We start from the raw sequence: 18,732 nt of genomic DNA, 5'->3' as shown, positions 1-18,732 counted from the left end.
ACATCTCACTGATTTCTTTGGGATTACTGGTCTGCCTTCCATTAAGTGTGCTTACGTGATTTGCAGCGTTTAGATCTCCACAAACAGACCCACTAATGGGCAAAGAAGAGACAGAAGACAGCAGTGTCTTTAAAACTTTACACCACTCTGAACTGACACTAATGGTGATTTTATCAAGCTAATTCTCCCTTGTTAGTCAGCAGTTTACAGTGCCCTAGAAGTTGCTAGAGGGTAATGATTGATGAGGAGTGTAATTTTGTGCTCTCACATCACCACCTTCTATGCTAGCCCAATATTTCTCTACAGCATGCATGGAAATGACAAAACCTATCAGAAATTACTGCTGAAGTGGATTGAGCAGGATGAGAGAGGAGCCAGCACACCTGGTCTCTCAAGTCAAAGGCCATCAGCAGAGCAAACAAAGACTGATGGTGTTCAAATTAATACAAATTCATTTTTCAGAAATAAGGTCAGTGGAAAAGATCAACAAACATTTTTCCCATCCCTTAGAATCAAAACAGAGAGAAAAACTGTCTGAACTGTTATTCATTAGAGCTGGTGCAGTAGCTGAAGCTGTGCCCAGGACCCCACAGTGTCAGGCACTAGGCAGAGGCAGAGCAAACAGCCAGCCCTGATCTCATAGTCCCTGCAGTGGCACCCACTGCTGGCATCGTGAGTCCATTCTGGTGCCCCCTGACTGCTGCTCTGAAGACCTATTTTCTGCCTTCTCTTGTGAAGGTTGAGCCCAACCAAGGAGTCCAGATGAGAACAAAGAAACAGCCTAGAGAAAGGGTGCTCTGAGTTGGAGAACAAAGCTGCCTCTAGCTCTGCACAGGAACAAGTAGAGAGGACACCCATTTCAGCCTTCACTGCATGCTTGTGCCCCCCTCACTGACAAAGTCACCAGGGCAGGGGGGCAATACTGATCTTCCTCTGCCTTGGTGCAACTGGCAAGTCACTCCTTTTAAAGTGGTGGAGCTATACTACCCCAAGCTACCTACACAGTTCTGCTTTTCCTCTTATCAAATACGGTCAATCTTAACTGGCCCTGGAATGCCAACTGGTTGACCATTTCTTACCTCACTGTGAAGGATTCTCCAGTGATACCAAAAACTCCAACATTATATTCCTTTTTAGAATATTACAAACAGATTGCTTCCTAGTTAATTCTGAGATCTAATTTTATCTCCACATGTGAATTTCACACGGTCTTTTGTTGTTTTCAAGCCTCAGTATATTAAAATTATTTTATTTCTCTGGAGAAATAAAATATATTTTGTAGCCTATAAAAGGCTCACTTAATAGTTCACTACACCTACTTATCTTTCCCTTAACCCTTGTTGTTGTCATAGGTAATTCACAGTTCAGGTGCTATTTCTGAATCCCGACTCACTCTTTGTCTAGAGGCCAAGAAGTCCCTACATCCTTTGTGAGAATGCTATTCACCACTGATAATAAGCTGATGAGCCCATAGCCATTCAGGCCTTTCATGTTTCCTTCTTTAATGAATGATATTGTGACACTGCACATTAATAGCATCTTGCTATTTTTCAAACAGCATTTGAAGACTTAGTGAACACTGCGTGTTGTTTTCACACAGCCTTGCAGTCTTCTAAGAAGGCAGCTGAAATAGCTTCCTCTCTATTTTGGTGTTTTCTTTTTTTTTTTTTTTCCTCTTTCCTGACCTAACTCAATTTCTGTTGAGACTTTAGAGCGTGTTTTATGTTTTAAGGATGTTTTACTTGTATGGAGTAAAAAAATGCAGAGAATAATTCAGTCCTCTAAATAATTTCTATTGCACTGGAAAGTGTAAGAGAAAGGGCAAAGCTCTCCACAGCCAAGGAGAGGCATTATAATGCTCTTATTATTATCATCACTAGTTACAAAAGAAAAGGCTTTCTACATTAAAAGCATATAATCATGCCTTGTATGCTGAGGAAATGCCAAAGTTAGTATCTCCCATTAGGTCTGGGCATTTGAAACATAGCAAATTTAGTAAATTGCAAGTTCTGGCATGTTCTTTCCATGCTTCCCATCTATTTTTCCCAGGATTATATCTCAAGTAATTCTAGATGCTGCACAACCAATTGATTATGCTTATGTTTATTCTTTGTACTGCACCACCATTAAGTGCCCCTGAGCAGAATCAGGTACCTGAAGTGGGGGGTACAACACAAAGAGGCCTCAAAGACCTTTCACCTCAAACAGACAAAATGAAGCAGGGATGATCAACAGGTAGCCCAGGATGTCATCTGAAAGCCAAGTTTTTGGCTCGTAGGAACCTTACTGGTTGACAGACTTACCAATGTGACAGGTACAAAGGTGGGATGAAGCTGCTGGAACCAACAAGGTTTATTAGGATACCTTCAGTCCCTGCACAGTGGCTGGCTGTACAGATACAGCACCATTCCCACCTCACAACAGGAAGTGAGAGGTGAACTGGCTTGCTCAAGGTCAGCCAGGGGCTCCTAGCAGAGCTGAGAAGGGCAAAGAGCTCCCCTGCCTCATTGCAGTGCCATATTCACCCACCACCCTTTATTTGCAATTTTATATATTAGCTTTCTTTTTTTCATTTAAAAAACTCACTTCCTTTATGCCAGACCTTGCACACCTTTGGTCAAGTGAGTAATCCCTTGGAAGAAATTTCAGCAAGGATTTGATTTAGGGCTCAACTGTTCACAACTAAACTCTTCTTTCCTGCCATTCAGAGTAAAAGCAGGATTAAATGGGAACATTCATTATGTTTTCTGTAGATGATGCTACACATTCACCAAGCACCCAAAACACTAAACCACCTGTAACTTGGCTAATAAAAACCCCAAAGAGCAAACTTACTGGCTGAAGTAAGCCTTGCCTGGGGATTCCAGCATGATCACCATCCCACACTGTGCACATGTGCCTGTCTGCAAGCATTTCTGAATTGCTCAGCTGAGAATATCATAGACGGGCCCTTCAAACTCTGAGCCTTTAGCAGAACACAAAGAAAAGGAAAAAGGACTAGCCTGTGTTCACTTACAATACAAAAAAAGCCCCAAAGGCAATCAATGCCTGACACACACGTGCAGCAATATTATTCCAGTTGCCTAGGAACCAATGCAAGTAGCCTGCCTAGGGAGGGATGCCCACATGGTAAATAAATGGAAGAAAGTTGGCACTAATATGACATTGATTGAACATTCTAGTTAAAAGCCACTGTGACATGAGGCAAGTAAAACCAACCTCTAAAGCTATTTCAGTTGTAAAAGACAATATTTGATGAAAAAGCTGGTATACTTTATTGTTTTCTGTTTACATCTTCCAGATAATATTACTGTGCTACCCTGCACAAAAAAAAAAAAATAAGACAATCTGGGCCAGAAGATTTTGATCAATTTTGACAGATTCAGGAGAAATTAAATTACCAAGAGAACTTAACATCTACTTAGGTGCCTACATTTCCTCGAAGAAGTGCTGAGCAGATCACTTCAGAGTGCTTTGAACCAGCTATCAGCATCTGATAAGCTAAGCTCTTTCAAAATTAGGTACTAAACTACTGGCACAACTCAGGTGAGTCCAGCCTGGGGAAAGGCTTTCTAGCAAAAGACAAACCAATCAAAGCAAGAGGGAAAATTATGTACTTTGAGTGATGCCTTTGACCTGTGCCAAGGTATTTCCTGCAAATACCGTGTACTGAATATTTCAGTCTCTCCACCTAACATCTATCTTGACCATTCTCCCAAATGCTCAAAGTTGCCTTTGTCCAGTGACACAGCATCCATAATACAAAGCTGCAACTTTGCAAAGACTTCAGCATGCACAGCCCCAGAGCCTTTAGTAAGCCTTGTCACTATGTGCAAAGTACATTCACAGGTCTTATCAGGATGGTGGCCAAAGATTATGGAGGCATCCAAACTGGTTGATATAGTCAAGTCTGTTCTGTGGCACGGTCTATTTTAAACTTGGGCCTTCTGGTTTGTCTCTTAAAAGGTCTACATGTCTTAACTGATCTGCAGAACAAATTAACTTAACAAAGTGAAAACAGTTTAGCCTTGATAAATGAATATGAACACAAAAGAGCAACTCTCCGTGGTTCACATACATCTACAGTCAGCACATAAAAGGAAAGGAATGGATTAAATTGTTCTTAACAAGCAAGGAACTTTACCAGCAAAACACAACAAATTTAATTGCCTGTGAAAGTAATCATTAAGATGATGACAGGCAAGACCAAAACTTTATTAAATGGCTAACATAATCTTAATCATAACCATGATTGCTTAATTATCTGATGGGACAGAAAACATATTTTAATAAATTCTACTCTCATTCCAAAGGTAATTTTCTCAGTATTCCTTAAGATTTAAAAACTGTTAAAAATTGTTCTAAGTTATAAAACAAATACAGCAACTACTACAGACAACAGTGCCGCTACCCAGACTTCACTTCTGTTGTTTGGTTGTTGGGTCTTTTTTTAATTTTAGTAGAAAGAAACAAAACCTTTTCCTCATATTAGTGAAGAATAAGCAAAATCAGAGCAACCTGAGGGGAAGTGCCTGCTTGCTAATGGGCAAGGATAGCTCTAACAAGCCAATTTACAGTCAAGAATATTTAAAGTCATTGCACAACACCTGTAAATATAAAATAAGTGATATAATATGATAATTTTATATATTTACTCACTAAATTTTAGCCCAGGGCAAATTTAGCCCAATAAATAAAATAGGAGGCCAATGCTCCGTTTATTTAAGTTGCCAGAACTCCAGCAAAAGCAGAGCTCAGAGAATTTACATGAGCTGAAAATTTGGTCCATGAAATGTGCAATTAATTCAAGAGGATTTAAATAGTTCTCATGAATTTAAAGCCTTCAAAAACAAGGTGAAATTGTGAAATTTTGAAAGAACCCTGATGAAGTATTAAATAAATATGGTAAGACAGAAAAGAGAGGAATAAGGGACAGAAGAATCAAAGTGACTGGAAGAGGCATCAAAAGGATGGGACAATTTTTAAGAAATTGTTTAACTACTGAATCACAGCTTTCATTATGATCTGTGCAGAATGGCCACCTCCCAAGAACAGCCAGAGAAAGGATGTATCATTGAAAGCTTATGACTTTGTGAGCCCACCCTTGCATTCAAGGCAGCAAACTGTTGCTCTGCATTGTTGAGCAGGATGTAAAGAGCCTGCCAAGCACAGCCCACAGACCCGCTAATTAAGTGAACTGATTGTGTTTGTTTTGGAACCGTTTGCCAACAAAGGAATGTGTCACACTGATTAGTGAGAGAAGGGTATGTAATATATGTGTATTCAAACGCTGAGGAGTGCATAACCCAGGTATTCATTCTGTTTGCCCAAGGACTGACAAAAATGACTCTCAAGCAAATAACCAGACCAAAGAGAAACTCCAGCCCTCAAGAGGGGCCCTCTTTTTCTCTCAGCTGTATCTATCGAAAGAATACCCATCCTTCATAAATTCCTACTGAACACTATGCCAGAAACTGCTGAGAATATTTTGGAGAGAAACAATCTTTTCACCTCAAAGCTGACCTAAGAGACCATGAGGATGGAAAGTTTAACAGCCAACTGCGAACCACCTTGGAATTGTAATGGCCGGCAGACAGCTGTCACTCTTCTCTCCAAAGAGCAAGAAAGGTTAGAGAGGTAGCCAAAATTCCAAATGCCAGCTCAACACAGACATACATACATACACACAACACACACACAAAGGCAGGCTTCACTTTTCAAACATGCAGCAAAGAGCTGAAGTTTGCAAAAGATGTCATGCACCCACTTTCAAATATTTCTAACCTAACAGCCCAGTTTGCTGGTAGAGTTGATAGCTCTAAAGTGAACAAACATTCAAATGCAAAAAGAAAAATATGGTCCTCAGAGTTCAGCAGCTCCTCTTTCCTCCTCAACTCACCAGCTTCAGCCAGGGTGCCTGGCAGTCCACTGTTGTGTACAAAATACGAGTACTGTGCTGTAGGATAGCAATTCCAGAAAACCAGGATGGAGAAGGGAGTTGTAGTTAATTATCTCTATACACTGTGGACTCAGAATAGTACAACTAAATCAGAAATCTGAGCTGTTTTACTCAGAGGTCTGTATGACAATTGACAAGGAAATTCTGAATACATCATCAGAATTTTCAGGTATAATTGCAAGTCTTCTCACAGACCTTTTAGGACTTGCCATCCATTTGCCACAGGTTACTCTGTACATACCTCTATTTCTAACTAGCCTCCTCACCTTACCCTGTCTTGTAGTGGTCAGTACACCTACTTCAGAAACCTCTCTCATCTTCAAGATAGAAACAACACAAAATCCCTCCACCTGGCCTTCTCCCTCAGTGCTTTGGAGCTGATAGAGCTGCACAGCAGCTTTGCTGTACAAGTTCCCCTGTTGGCATAACTTGGCTCCAGAGCAAAAATATGGAACTGAAATAATCTGGTTAGCTCCACAAAGGTGCATGTGGAGTGATGAGATGAGAAAACTAACTAGGCAAAGAATCAGAAAATGCTGAGCATAAAAACAAGGTTCAGTTATAAGGAATACAAAAGGAATAAGCAGAATGATGAGATAAGAAAGAGAAATCTTGGAGAACCTTTCATGCTGATTGTGTTTTAATTAAAACCATTAACAAAGACTGCTGTCTTTGGCATGACATCAACCATAACTTCACATTTGTGAAACATGAACACAAGTCTTTTCTGGCTTCTAACTCACACAAACACAGGAGCTAGAGCAGCTTCTGTTGGCTTGAATTGCTGACAAATTCTATTTGATTCCATGGGGTTTTGAACTGTGTAATTGCAAGGTATGTCTGATCTCAGCTGAAGGGCAGGGAAACAATATACACCCAATAATGGTTTTGTGACCAAAAATCCCCCAGACAAATCAAATTTTAACATGAACTTGTATTCCCAAATGTTCCTTCATAGTCTCATTAATCTTTTGGGAATATCTTCAATCACCTATTATGCAGTCTCCACAGACATCTTATGTTTTATGCCACCTTAGTCTGTCTTTTAACTCAGCCTATCTCACCATGCACCCTAGATGCATTCTTTCTTAAAAATTGTTTATAAACCACATATCACATACCTGGCTTAGCTTTTATCCACTGCTTTGCCAATACTTTTTTTAGAATAAGACTCTGGAAAAACAATATGCAAGCAACTTTTGAAACTCAGATCAGACTGAAAATCCTAGAGTAGTCCTTGGTTACTTTTAATTTATTTAACATCTTTGTGCATGCAAGGGAACCAGATTCTTAACAAACCTTTTTAATTGTCTGGTCCTGATTGTTTCCAAAGGTGGGTCCTTGATTCTTTCCACTTTCAAATTAACACTTTGGAGAACAAACTACAATGACTGTAATTGAAACAGCCATAAAAATACTTATCTGTGGATGTCAGATATACTCTGTTAAGGGTATATCTCCTTTACTGAAAATCCAAGACATTACTGAAAAAGAGTAGAAACTCTGCTGTGTTGCCAAGTCTGCTTTGGTTTTCCTGCATTTTGCTTCTAGGTTTCCCATGTGACTCCTGTCCCTGACCTGGCACCCAGTACTCTACATGATCTGAAAGAAAGGTTTTTTCACTTAGTTTAGGACTCACATACACTTACTTTGCTGCCATCTGAGAATAGCAATATATTAAAAAAAAAATCTTGCATACACAGGCACAGAGGAATAAGCAGAGCAGAGAACTAGCCAAAACATTTCATGGGGAAGACACTTCAGAATGGTTGGCCATTGTTTTAGAATGGATGATCCCTGTAAATTATGGGCTCAGTGATACCAGAGAACAGAAAGATGTCTGTGATTGCTCCAGAAAAGTCATTTGGCTTTTCAGGACACTGCAAACTCAGAAGAGCTTTGGATAAATCACACCGTGTGATGATCTGGGGACCTTTCCCTTTTTGAACAGCTCTTCTGGGACTGACAGGACCTTGGGAAGTAGCACTTCTCATTTGCTTCCACATTTGTTCATGGTGGCCTCCCTGGAGCAGTGATCTACTGTAGCTCCCCAGAAATGTGCATTAGTAGAATCTAGTCCCTAATTATTTAAATAAAAGGTCATGAGGCTGAGAATCCTGAAGGCTACAACACTCAAATCAAATGTATGACTGACATTACCACATTGGAGTACCTGCTTGTAGAAATGTCCTCAAAGGGGTAAAGGATTTCTCCATTGTTGCAAATCTCACAGATGAAACCCTTTTGGCTACAAAGGCTGCAGCTATACACATGAGAGGTGGCAAACTTGATCACCTTCCCCAAGAAAGGAGCCAGCTTTCCTTCAATAACCTGGAATGAGAAGACAATATTGAATGAACCCCACAGAAATAACCAGAATGACCTGAAAGACTGAGACAATACTTATTACAACAGAAATGTAGGTACATGCTGTTGGTTACAACAATAGGAAAGTTACTTCCCAACAATTAGAGCTCTATAAAAACACAAGTGATAATAGTAATCATTGAAGCAGCAATGATCCGAACATGAAAACTAATTTACTATCTCTTTGTAAATCTGTACATGGCAACAACAAAATATTTGTAGTAATTTTATGTTGTCATCTAATTGCAGGGGTTCCATACTGTTGTCTCCTTATCACAAAAGTTTCATACCTTCTTAGTGTTTCTCATGGGCTGCTCCTCCAAGCACTGACTCTTTCTTCTTCACAAAGCAGCCAACTGACTCCAGTTCCCCTCTCAACCAGCCACCCCACTCTTTTATAGCACTCTTCTTCTCATTGCTTACAGCTGTGGCCTGTTGAAGTCAGGCCTGTTCCTAATCTTTGATAATTGGCCCAGCTGCAAATCCTTAGGGGCAAGATTACTCTCTACACTATCTTTATTTTCTTATATTCTACCCCTCTACGATTTTAAGTACAAAAATGCATTCATATAATAAGGCACAAAGAAGTAAATAGGAAACAAGTTTAAGGCTCCCACATTATCTCTGACAGCTATGAATACTGCCTTACAATTTTCACTTCTTACTTTTTATGCACATATCACAGTTTTGGTTGTTTCTTTTCCTTCAAAGTACAAGTTTTTTGCATGTATTTTGTGAACAGAGTCCTGGCCTTAGTCCTTTAGTAGTGTTTCCCACTGAAAACCATTCAAATATAATGTTCTGCTCCTTGCTAAAACAAATAACTTCTTAGGTAAAGTCTTGAAGAGAAACTTATTATTTTTTTCCCTTTAGTGTCCAGCTCTCAAATCAAGAATCCTGCTAGACCATGAGAAGTGATTAGCACTCCTTGTGTTGGTGTGGAAAAAATGACCAAACCTTAAACTGCTAACCACAACACTCATCTAAATTTGTGACTTGGAGACAATGCCTCAATAAGGGGTGCTATTCAGGCAAAATACTTTCCATTCAGATCAAACTTCTAGAGACTTTAAGGAATTCTGCTGCTGTAAGGAAGAATGAAGATGGAATAAGGCCCTAAGTGTATATTCTTCTCTTCTGGGCTTCCTGTGGTCTGAATGGCAACTTGCCAGATTAGTGATAGAAATGTGCTATGGGATTTGATAGCAACCTCCCGGAATAAAGGAAAAAGAATGCGGTAATTGCTGACTGAAGAGTTGCATGGGGCTGTGCCCTGGAACGCAAGAGTGGGGAGTTTTACACTTAAATGAGTGTCACACTCCGTTCAGCCACCCCTTCCCTAAATATGATAACACCACTTGTAATTTGGGTCAGGTGTAACCAAATCTAGAGAAAGCAGAGATACCAATGCAAAGAAGAACAACAGAGAAGCAAAGGCCAGGTAGTAAGGAAATAAATTTATTTTCCAGGGCAACTTCCTGCCCACTAGCCAAGAAAGCCACTACTAACGAGTACAAGTGGAAAAGGAGGTGCATGGGGAGTGCTGGTGTTGATGGCAGTGAATGGCACGGGCAGAAATGTGCCCCTTCCTTGCCTTCAGCTCCAGCCTGCTGACAACACCTGCAACAACAGGAAGCAGCAATGTTATTGCTACTGCTGCAGATAGGACATCTGCTCATGTCAGAGGAAAAATGACGTTCCTATTGCATCCTGGTATAGGAAGATCCCCTTCAACCACAATATAAACAATGCAGAGAAGCTGCTGCATGAATTACGAAAATGAAGCCATAGTTCAAGGCTGAACATACTGCTAACCTTCCAACAGATGGTCAGAAGGTAATTTAGCTCCCCTAGGTTAGGGTTTGTTTTTCATGTTGAAGGAAGAAATATTTTGCTTTCAGACTCCACAGTTACAGAGGGGAGACACAGAAGTTGACAATATTCAATAAACAGAAAGAAAGAAACAGTGAAGCCACCCAGCTAGTGACAAGGCTACAGTCACCCTCCAAAAGCCCACTTAGGCACTAACAGATGAAATGCACATACAAAGATAATAAATAAATCACAATGCATACAAATTTTCCAGAGAATTTTCATGCTATAGCAGTCACCTCAGGCCACAACTGCTCCGCTTAAAATGCCAAGCTGAAGACACAGTGCAAACAAACTCTCCAAGTCTGAACTAATGTCATTGTCAGCAACAATTTAGAAGTTAAATATCTGAATTGAAGTAACATTTTATATAATGTAATAAACACATTATGATAATCTATTACCTTCCTAAGCACTGGGAGTGAATTTAAAACTACAAGGAACAAAGACTTTCCTGTGCTGAAGTGTTCACAACTATGCAAGACACATCAGGTGGGCAGCTGCCCTGAGGAGATGGTGTTATTTGTCCCTCTTTATTTATTTATTTATTTGTATGGCTTGTTGCAGCACTGTAGTGGGTGGGCTTGTTACTCTGGCCACTGCAGACATACAAGGAAGATGATATCTTCAAAGAGCCATGCATGCCAATTTTGCAATGTGAATTACAGGCCATTTTACTGTATTATAGGAGGAAGACAAAATGCAGCATCAAATCGATGTTATCACTGGTTTTAGCATCTGTAAATTTTGTGTTATTTTATTTCATCAGAGACCTCAAGACTATGCACAGGATGATTTTTCCTTGCAGCCTTCTGTTATTCCTGTTTGTAGTTAATAAGAATAAAATCCTCATCTCCATTTATGCTAGGCAAGCAGAAAGGAAGATTCCTATTTGCTGTCCCAAGTCCACTTGCTGTCTACTCACTGTTTTGTGTAACAGTTTCACAGTGAGTGCTTTATGGCTTGGGAAAAGGAGAACAGAACTTGTCATCAAGGGTTTTAAAACTTCTCCTGTGATTGCCAGAGGTCCAGAGTTGGTCATTTTAGACATCCCAGAACCATGATGGAAGAGTCCCAGGATCTTCTCCCAGTTGTTGCTAGAATCTGATTTTGAGTTTCAAGGAAACATAAGTGATAAAAGAATAGAAGTGTGATAGTCAAATATCATGCATTATCCAGATATCATGGAAATTATGGGAGGAAAAGAAAGACCTCAAGAGGCTGTCTTGGCCGAGCCACCAATATTTACAACACTCTTTACAGCTGTACTTGTTCCTAAAGCCTTCAGTGATGAAGACTTCACAGCCCCCATGCAGTCTAATCCAGCACACATCTGTTCTCACTGCTGGAGTCACTCCTAAGCTTTGACCTGAACCTTTCCTAAGAACATTTCAGTTTACAAAATAAGTTTACAAAACAGCGAAACTGTGAAATCACACACTACAAGCTGCAGAAAAGTACATCACATTTCAGAGGTGTGGCAGCTTAGCATAAAACTAAGTTAAGAGTATGCCAAAAGAAGAGAAACTGAAATTTTCACCCTTGACTTATCTCTTCAACATAGGGGATGTCTCAGCATACACCTGGCAAAGGATTAAAAAAAAATGCCTGTCTCTTAAAAAAAGCATCAAGCTTAAATTAAAATTTTTCTGAGTTCAGATTCTCTTCTACTTACAGCACACATAAAGAGCAAGGTCTGTTTCTAATCCAAACTCTTTTTAGAGCGAGCAATTGTTTAATTGGTCAAAACTATGGGTGAGAGGTGGTTAATGATGGCATCCCAGTCAGCAAATGACAGAGGGTACAATGCAGCTTTTCCTTCCTTTACTAGCCAAGGAATCCATTCCAACATCATTGTGGACACAGGGCCATGCTTATCACTGCTGTACCTGGAATACATTGGGGTACACTACTTGGTGACAGCAGAGGGAAAACAGTTGTGTCCAGAAGTCCAAAGCAATTTGTCTCTCTGAACAGCCCCAGTGTTCAGATCAGAATCACTGTTCATCTCTCTGGATCAGGAAAAACATTTCTCTAAGCTTCCACAAGACAGAAAGCCATGGTCTTTGCACACAGCTCCTGTGTGTGTCACATCAGGAATTGTATAAAAATACACACCCACATGTACATACACAAAAGCCAGGCCCTGCCCTCAAAGCACTTACAATTTAAACCAGCAAAGCAAACACTGCTTTTTACAGTAACTGCCACATATCTTCCACCTGAAATGGGACAAGCTGTGTTTTGGAGGAGCCTCCCATACAGGTTCCCTGCCCAAACTGCAGACCATCCCTCTGGCCAGAGTTTGGCTGCAGGTGCCAGGGCTGCCAGGAGGAGAGGAGAAACCAGGAAATCCAGCAGGAGCAGCTACCTGCCCCCTGCCCAGCCTCCTGAACCCAGCTTGGGAAAGTTCAAGCTGTACTGAAAAGCAAGAGGGAAAGGCAGAGAATTGTCTGCAGCAATGGGAGAAACGAAAGGGGAAAAGTATCTGAACATGTGCTGAAAGGGTGGTGGCACAATTATTTTAGATGACTTCTGCAACAGAAGCTTCCCAAACAAGTCAATATTATGAATAAAGGTAAATCAAACTTTCTTCTTGGTATATCTTTGTGTTCAGTTGGGGAGCAGTATAATTCTGAAGAAACAAATGCACAGAATAAGTGAGGTAAGGGGGAAATGCAGGGACTGCCAAACACTGGCAGACAAGCCAACGCTGGCAAAGGCTGCCAGAGTCTGGACAGTGGGAAGGCAGGACACATGCACTGGGTTATGTGTTTCCTGATCCACCAGGAAGACAGGAGATAAAAGGCAGCAGTGGCTGTGCTACAAGTTGAAGTCCCTTTGAATACATCACATTAACATGATTATGAGGGCAATGTGTGATCAGTCAAAGCTTAACTATTTGTCAAGAGGGCTGCTCGCCCCCAGAGGTTTCCTGATCCTTCATTCAAAGACTGGAAGTTACTCATAGTTCCCTTGCTCTATCAAGGTGACGTTTTCACAAACAAATGGATAGTCAGCTGTCCCTAGAGAACAACAGCTGCAAAGCCATAGACCAGAGCATCCACCAAGCCAGAGTGGCCCAGAATGCATATGCAGAAAAGGGCTATTGCTCACAGACAACTTTCAGAAGCAGCAGGTGTTTCCCAGGGGCCTGTGATCAGAGTCCCTGTGTCTAACCTTCACAAAGCATTTCTGAGCCCACAGCACAGCAGTCCCCTCACCTCTGGCACATGCTGAGTTGCAGCTCTGTCCTGACTCCATCCCTCATCCTGGCTCCCTGGGCTGAACACAGGGCTGGCAGAAGTCCAGCTCTGAAGGCCCCACTGCCCACACCCAGCTGTGCCTCTATGCAGTACAAACCCCAGCTCCCATTACACACAGCAGAGAAGTCAAGTCACTTTGTCTTCCCTGTTCAGTCAACAAAAACTCCCTGTATGAGCACCTACTTCCCAGCATGAAGGAGGGTTGCACAAACCAGTCCCATGGGAGAGCAAGGTCGTGAATGTGGTGTTGCAATATATGCTTTCATATTAAAAACCAAACTAGAAAAGTGGCCAAGGGAACAGAGGTAGAACATCTCAAGTCTGTTCAGAGTTTTAACCCAGAGATGGTAACCTGAACTCATGACTTGTAATAACTTTCTGTTTGGGAAACAGAGCAAGACCAAAAACTATTACAGAACTAGAGTTTGTTCCTGAGAGTTGTTCAATTTACAAAAGACATTAATAGAAGCCTCTAGCTGGGACTAACTGAAAAGCAATTGCATATTGATTAGACAAGGAAAGCATGGAAGACCCCTCCTAACTCAGACTGTGTCATTTCCACAGATGTAATAACCCAACAACTTTAGCAGGAACTAGGGGAGAGATGTGTAGAAACAGAAGGACAAATGATCCACCAGCACTTCAAGTAACACCTGCAATAGCCTTCCACCCACCCAGGAGATCAGGGCCACAGAAATACCCAAACTTTGCATCATGGCCACATAAATCAGCACTGAAGTCTATGAGATATGATGAGCTTTCTGGACAGGAAAGAAAAAACAGCACAGTTTTCAAACATTTCTGAGGTCAGTGAGTGTTTGTTTTGAGGGGAGGGCTCCTGTCAGCATTACTAGATAAGAAGCAAAAGGTACTGAGTAAGATCTCCATCCCTGCAGGAGTCTATGTTGTAAATTTGAGTGAAAGTCATCAAAACTCCTACCCTGTCTGTGCATTTTTACCAACTTCTAAAAGTGCAGTAGATGTTTACCTAGAATGGAGATCATAAGTATCTTTAATCACCTACATTAGGACTGTCAGAACAGACAGTAAAAGGAATACAGCTTGCTGAGCTTTCAGATACACCGTTTTGCTCAACATGAGAAACTGCAAAGGTTAAGAAGTCTAGATTCTCAACAGTGTCATGGTATATTACAACCACATAAAGTGTTTCTGGATTAAAATACTTTATAAATTAAATCTGGCACTCAGAGTAATTCCTACCATAAGATAATAAAAGAAAAATCTGACACAGTCTAAACAAAAAAATCCCTTATTAAGATCCAAGATAATGGAGAATCAACAGATGAAGGATATTTTAACAGAAGCTATCCAGAATCTAAGAGTAGGAAGATAAATCTACACACATCTTTGGGTAGATATTCTGCCAGCTCTTGCACAAGGGGCAGTCAACCAGAGGCATCATGTAACAGTGTGCCTGTAAACACTGTCAGTTCACTGTGGCTAAGTGATCAGGGAATAAACACTGAGATGGGAACCTGTGAAACGTCCCCAGCACTCCTGAATCCTCAAATTGAGACCTAAAATTTCCTCAGGTATCAGAAGTACTGGAGGAAACTCTGGTTATTATCCTCATAAAGGAGAACCTGCTGCTACTGCTCTGCCTAAGAGCCTGACCACCAGGGTTAAGTATTCCAGGTAAAGTGGTAAAAATACTGTAAAACTCAGGTTCTATATTCCTGTCACTGTGAGACAAGCTAAATTTGCCAAATGGCTTTGTGACCCCACCCTTGTAAATCAGCTTGTTAATCATTATCATCATGGAGGCGATAAAGATGTTTTATGAGCCAACACTGAAGCAGTAACATTAACTACTTATGCAGGGACTGGTGTATTTCTCTGCAGACAACATTTATTAGAAGGTACTCTCTTTAAAGACAGGTTTGCTTCATAACCTTCTTTTGAAGCACTGAGCAATCTGTTGCTCTTATTCCTCCAATCTGATCCACACGTCAGACACAAGTGATGCCTGGAGGGTATGGGTTAAGTGATATGAAATCCCTAAAACACCTTGAACTACAGGTTCAAATCTAAACTGGATTGTCCTGGCCTCTCCTCCTGACAGAACAAAATTTATGATTATTTCTCAAGGCCAGACACACACTTGGCTCTATCTGAGAGACAGACGTAGACAGAATTTGCCAGGAGGCACTGACGCAATGCAGAAGAGACATGAAAGGCCAAGAGGCACTGAGAAAATAGAAGGGGTGGTGGACATGAAACTCATTCATGATCCCCAATTACATAAATTGAAGAGATGGAAAGTACTTTAATTCACAGGAATAATGTCACAGGCATGTCTGGCAGAAGGAAGCTACCTGAATGAGCAGTTAACAATTGTGCACAGCTTTCCACCATCCTCTGCAGAAAAGGTTTCTGCCCCCATTGGTTGTTTTCTTTCTACCTCTCCAGAAACAGCTGGTCTGAATCATGCCTCTTCCTAACAGGTAAGCTCCAGCTTTGCCTGGACTTTAAAACACCACAGAGAACATGCTTCCTGGACTGAATAAAAGACAGATAAAATATCCTGAAGAGACTGTCTTCAACTCACCACTTAGATGCTCACTACCCTCCAAATTTCACCAGTAGAAGCTTTGTGGAGGAGGATTAAACATTCAGTAATCTTTCTTCACCTCCAGGACAGATGAGAAATATGCTTTCAAAGGAGCTACCAATGATACAAGAAAGCAGGCCTAGAAAAAACACCTTTAGAAACATCCAGGAACAGTTTGTTCCTCACCCTCCAGCACAACCAAAACTGACTGTCTGACTTGCTTAAAAACTTCTCACCAGAGAGATACCACAACAGTCCAGTGCTCAGAACAACTGGAAGTTGTTCCTAATGCCCACCTCAGATCTTCTGCTGTAGTCAGGATCTTTACACTCTACCTCCTATCCTTACATTGCAACATCTAGTTCAGAAACCATTTTCTGACAAATTCTCCTGTCTGTCACAGGTAATCTTTGTCACAAGTCAGGACAAGCAAAAGTGGACTGAGGGTACAGGAAAAATATGATTGCCTTTTCCTGTTTGTTTACTGGATAACAAGCAAGTATTTTCTGCATTCATTAAACATGAAAATTGGGCATTAAAGCCGAAATGGTAAATGCAAGCTCTGCCCCACAAAGATTTCAGTGGGGTCAGGACTTCTGTGATAAAAACACAGATTTGGAAACAAGCATACTACAATATGCTTAGCTAAGGATAGTACAAGTTGCAGAGAAAATAAAGGGAAAACATTCCCTGGCTGGGAAGTTCCCAGTCATTTATATCTAGGGAACAGACAATGCTTGTGGACTGCTAATTTCCTTGAGGATTTTTTCTCTTCCGTTGGCCAGATTCTTAACACCACAAATTCTTGTTATAATTTCAATGCACAATTAATCTTTAGTTCAGAGGAAAGGGAAATGGAAGGAGGAAGGATGATCATGAGGTAAAAGTTGCAGAGAGGCAGATATCAGATCTTTTGTGCAATATACTAATCAGCTGGCTTTCCTTGCTCCATTTTGACTCCCAGTCACCTCTTTCAGACTGCCCGTCTTGTTTATTTAAATTACAGGTGATTTAAGGGAAGAATGATCTCTTACTATTTGTGTGCATGCACACTACAATCGGTCACCGTGCACCGCTATACAATAAATTAAAAAAAGAATACAGCAGTAACTTCAGTTGTGACAAGCATGCTATGGGCCCCAATCCCAGCTGCTCCCAACAGCAAGAGTGATATCACCCCACCCTCTCCCTCCTCTTCCCTTTACACCCTCCACAGTCCCTCTCTGTCCCAAAAGCCTGTTCAGCCTGTGGTACAGGTGACAGCAGGGTGGGCAGGAGCAGGCGAGCCAGGGACTCTGCTCACCCACTGCTGACACCAGCGCGCATTGTGCTGCACTAACTCATCACACAGGGCAGAGAGCAACCTGAAAGGAAACCCTGCAATAAACACTGCAAAGAACAAAAAGAACCCCACAAAACCAACTGCCAAATAAATCAAACTAAAGCAGAGGAAACTAAAGGAGTGAGATTTGAATAAACAGAAATCAGAAGTTGCCTTTGACTTGTTTGCATCAGGTAGTCTGTGCTGATGGCAGAGCCATTTGCTGTTCACAGTCCTTCCAGAGCAAACCCCTAAATATGTTTCAGTTTAATTTGCTATTAGAGAGATACTCCACAAATTAGCCCCTACTAAAATAGGCACTGCAAAGAGGAAGAATTACAAGGTCAAGAGCAAACACTGCTAATCTCTGACAAGCATACATAGGCAGGGGGCGAGGTGAAGATGGAGTTTTACATTGGCTGGGGGAGAGGAAAAACAAACTGGTGACAGTTCAAGTCAATTTATAGCAGGAGACAGAGAGGATGACAAGGTTCCTCCAAGCCCTCCCCCACTCTTCTCATTGAAAGGAAGAAATGCCAGAAATTTCAGCAGGTCTCTGGATGCAAGCTGACACAAGTGAAGAGGAGATGGAATTGTCTCAGTATAAACAACATGCCAGGAAATCACCTGTGCCAGCTCCCCCACCAGCTCTGCAACAAGACTCACACTCACTGTGTTTCAATCCTCTTTCCTCCTTTCTCCTTCCCTCAAGGTTTCCAGGCAGCTACATGCCAATTTTGTCACACCCCGAGCTCTCCTGATCTTGTTGCAGGGATGAATTATAGGTTGTTTTAAGAAAAAGGTAGTCAAGCAAAGGTTAAAGGCTGTTTTAATCAAACAAGGTTGAAAGAGTACCAGGAATTTGGCTGGTAGAAAACAGAAAGCACATTACTTAGCTTAAAAACATACATGACTCTAAATACAGAAGCAATTATGCATTCAGGCAGAAAGTATATATACGCTTTTTTTTTTAAGATTAAGCAAGCAATTGCTTGCAGAGATATCAACTGACTCTACATGCCCACTGAGCAAGATGTTATTTCATGAGTGATAGCACAAAATTAGACACTTTCCTGCCTTGCATAGGACTGGATCTGGGCATTTTAAGGATCCATCTCTGAAGGATTTTAGAACAAGAAAGCAACATACCAAGAAAACGGCTAGGGCTACTCTGAAAAAAACCTCTGTGAGTATAAAGTATATTTAAAAGAAAAATCTAAAAAAACAAGTTCTTCTCTCATCCAAGCAGGTAGCCCTGAGACACTATTTTATTTCTTGGGAAATCTGTTTCTTCAGGATGCTAGTCCTGAAGGAACACCCAGCTGGCTCTCCCAAATCATCATTTTAACTGAAGTAGAGCAATGAGTTCAGAGCC

General features: G+C 41.1%; 1 protein-coding gene across 5 annotated transcripts in view; it reads right to left on the bottom strand.

Moving 5' to 3' along the window:
* PLEKHM3 (pleckstrin homology domain containing M3) overlaps positions 1 to 18,732 on the bottom strand; it is a 122,996-nt gene that overhangs the window by 51,494 nt on the left and 52,770 nt on the right. For all 5 annotated transcript variants that reach the window (XR_011680352.1, XM_071434695.1, XM_071434696.1 and 2 more), the window contains one exon: positions 8,133 to 8,290. Coding sequence is in view for 4 of the 5 variants with exons in the window: in XM_071434695.1 (XP_071290796.1) it covers positions 8,133 to 8,290 (158 nt within the window). In the remaining variant the exon portion in view is untranslated. The remainder of the gene's footprint in view (positions 1 to 8,132; positions 8,291 to 18,732) is intronic.

This window comes from Agelaius tricolor, unplaced genomic scaffold (assembly GCF_023055355.1).
Source record: "Agelaius tricolor isolate 1412-34295 unplaced genomic scaffold, bAgeTri1.0.p SCAF_10, whole genome shotgun sequence".
Lineage (NCBI taxonomy): Eukaryota > Metazoa > Chordata > Aves > Passeriformes > Icteridae > Agelaius > Agelaius tricolor.
The sequence above is the reverse complement of the archived record's forward strand: the minus strand, read 5'-3'. Positions and strand labels throughout refer to the sequence as shown.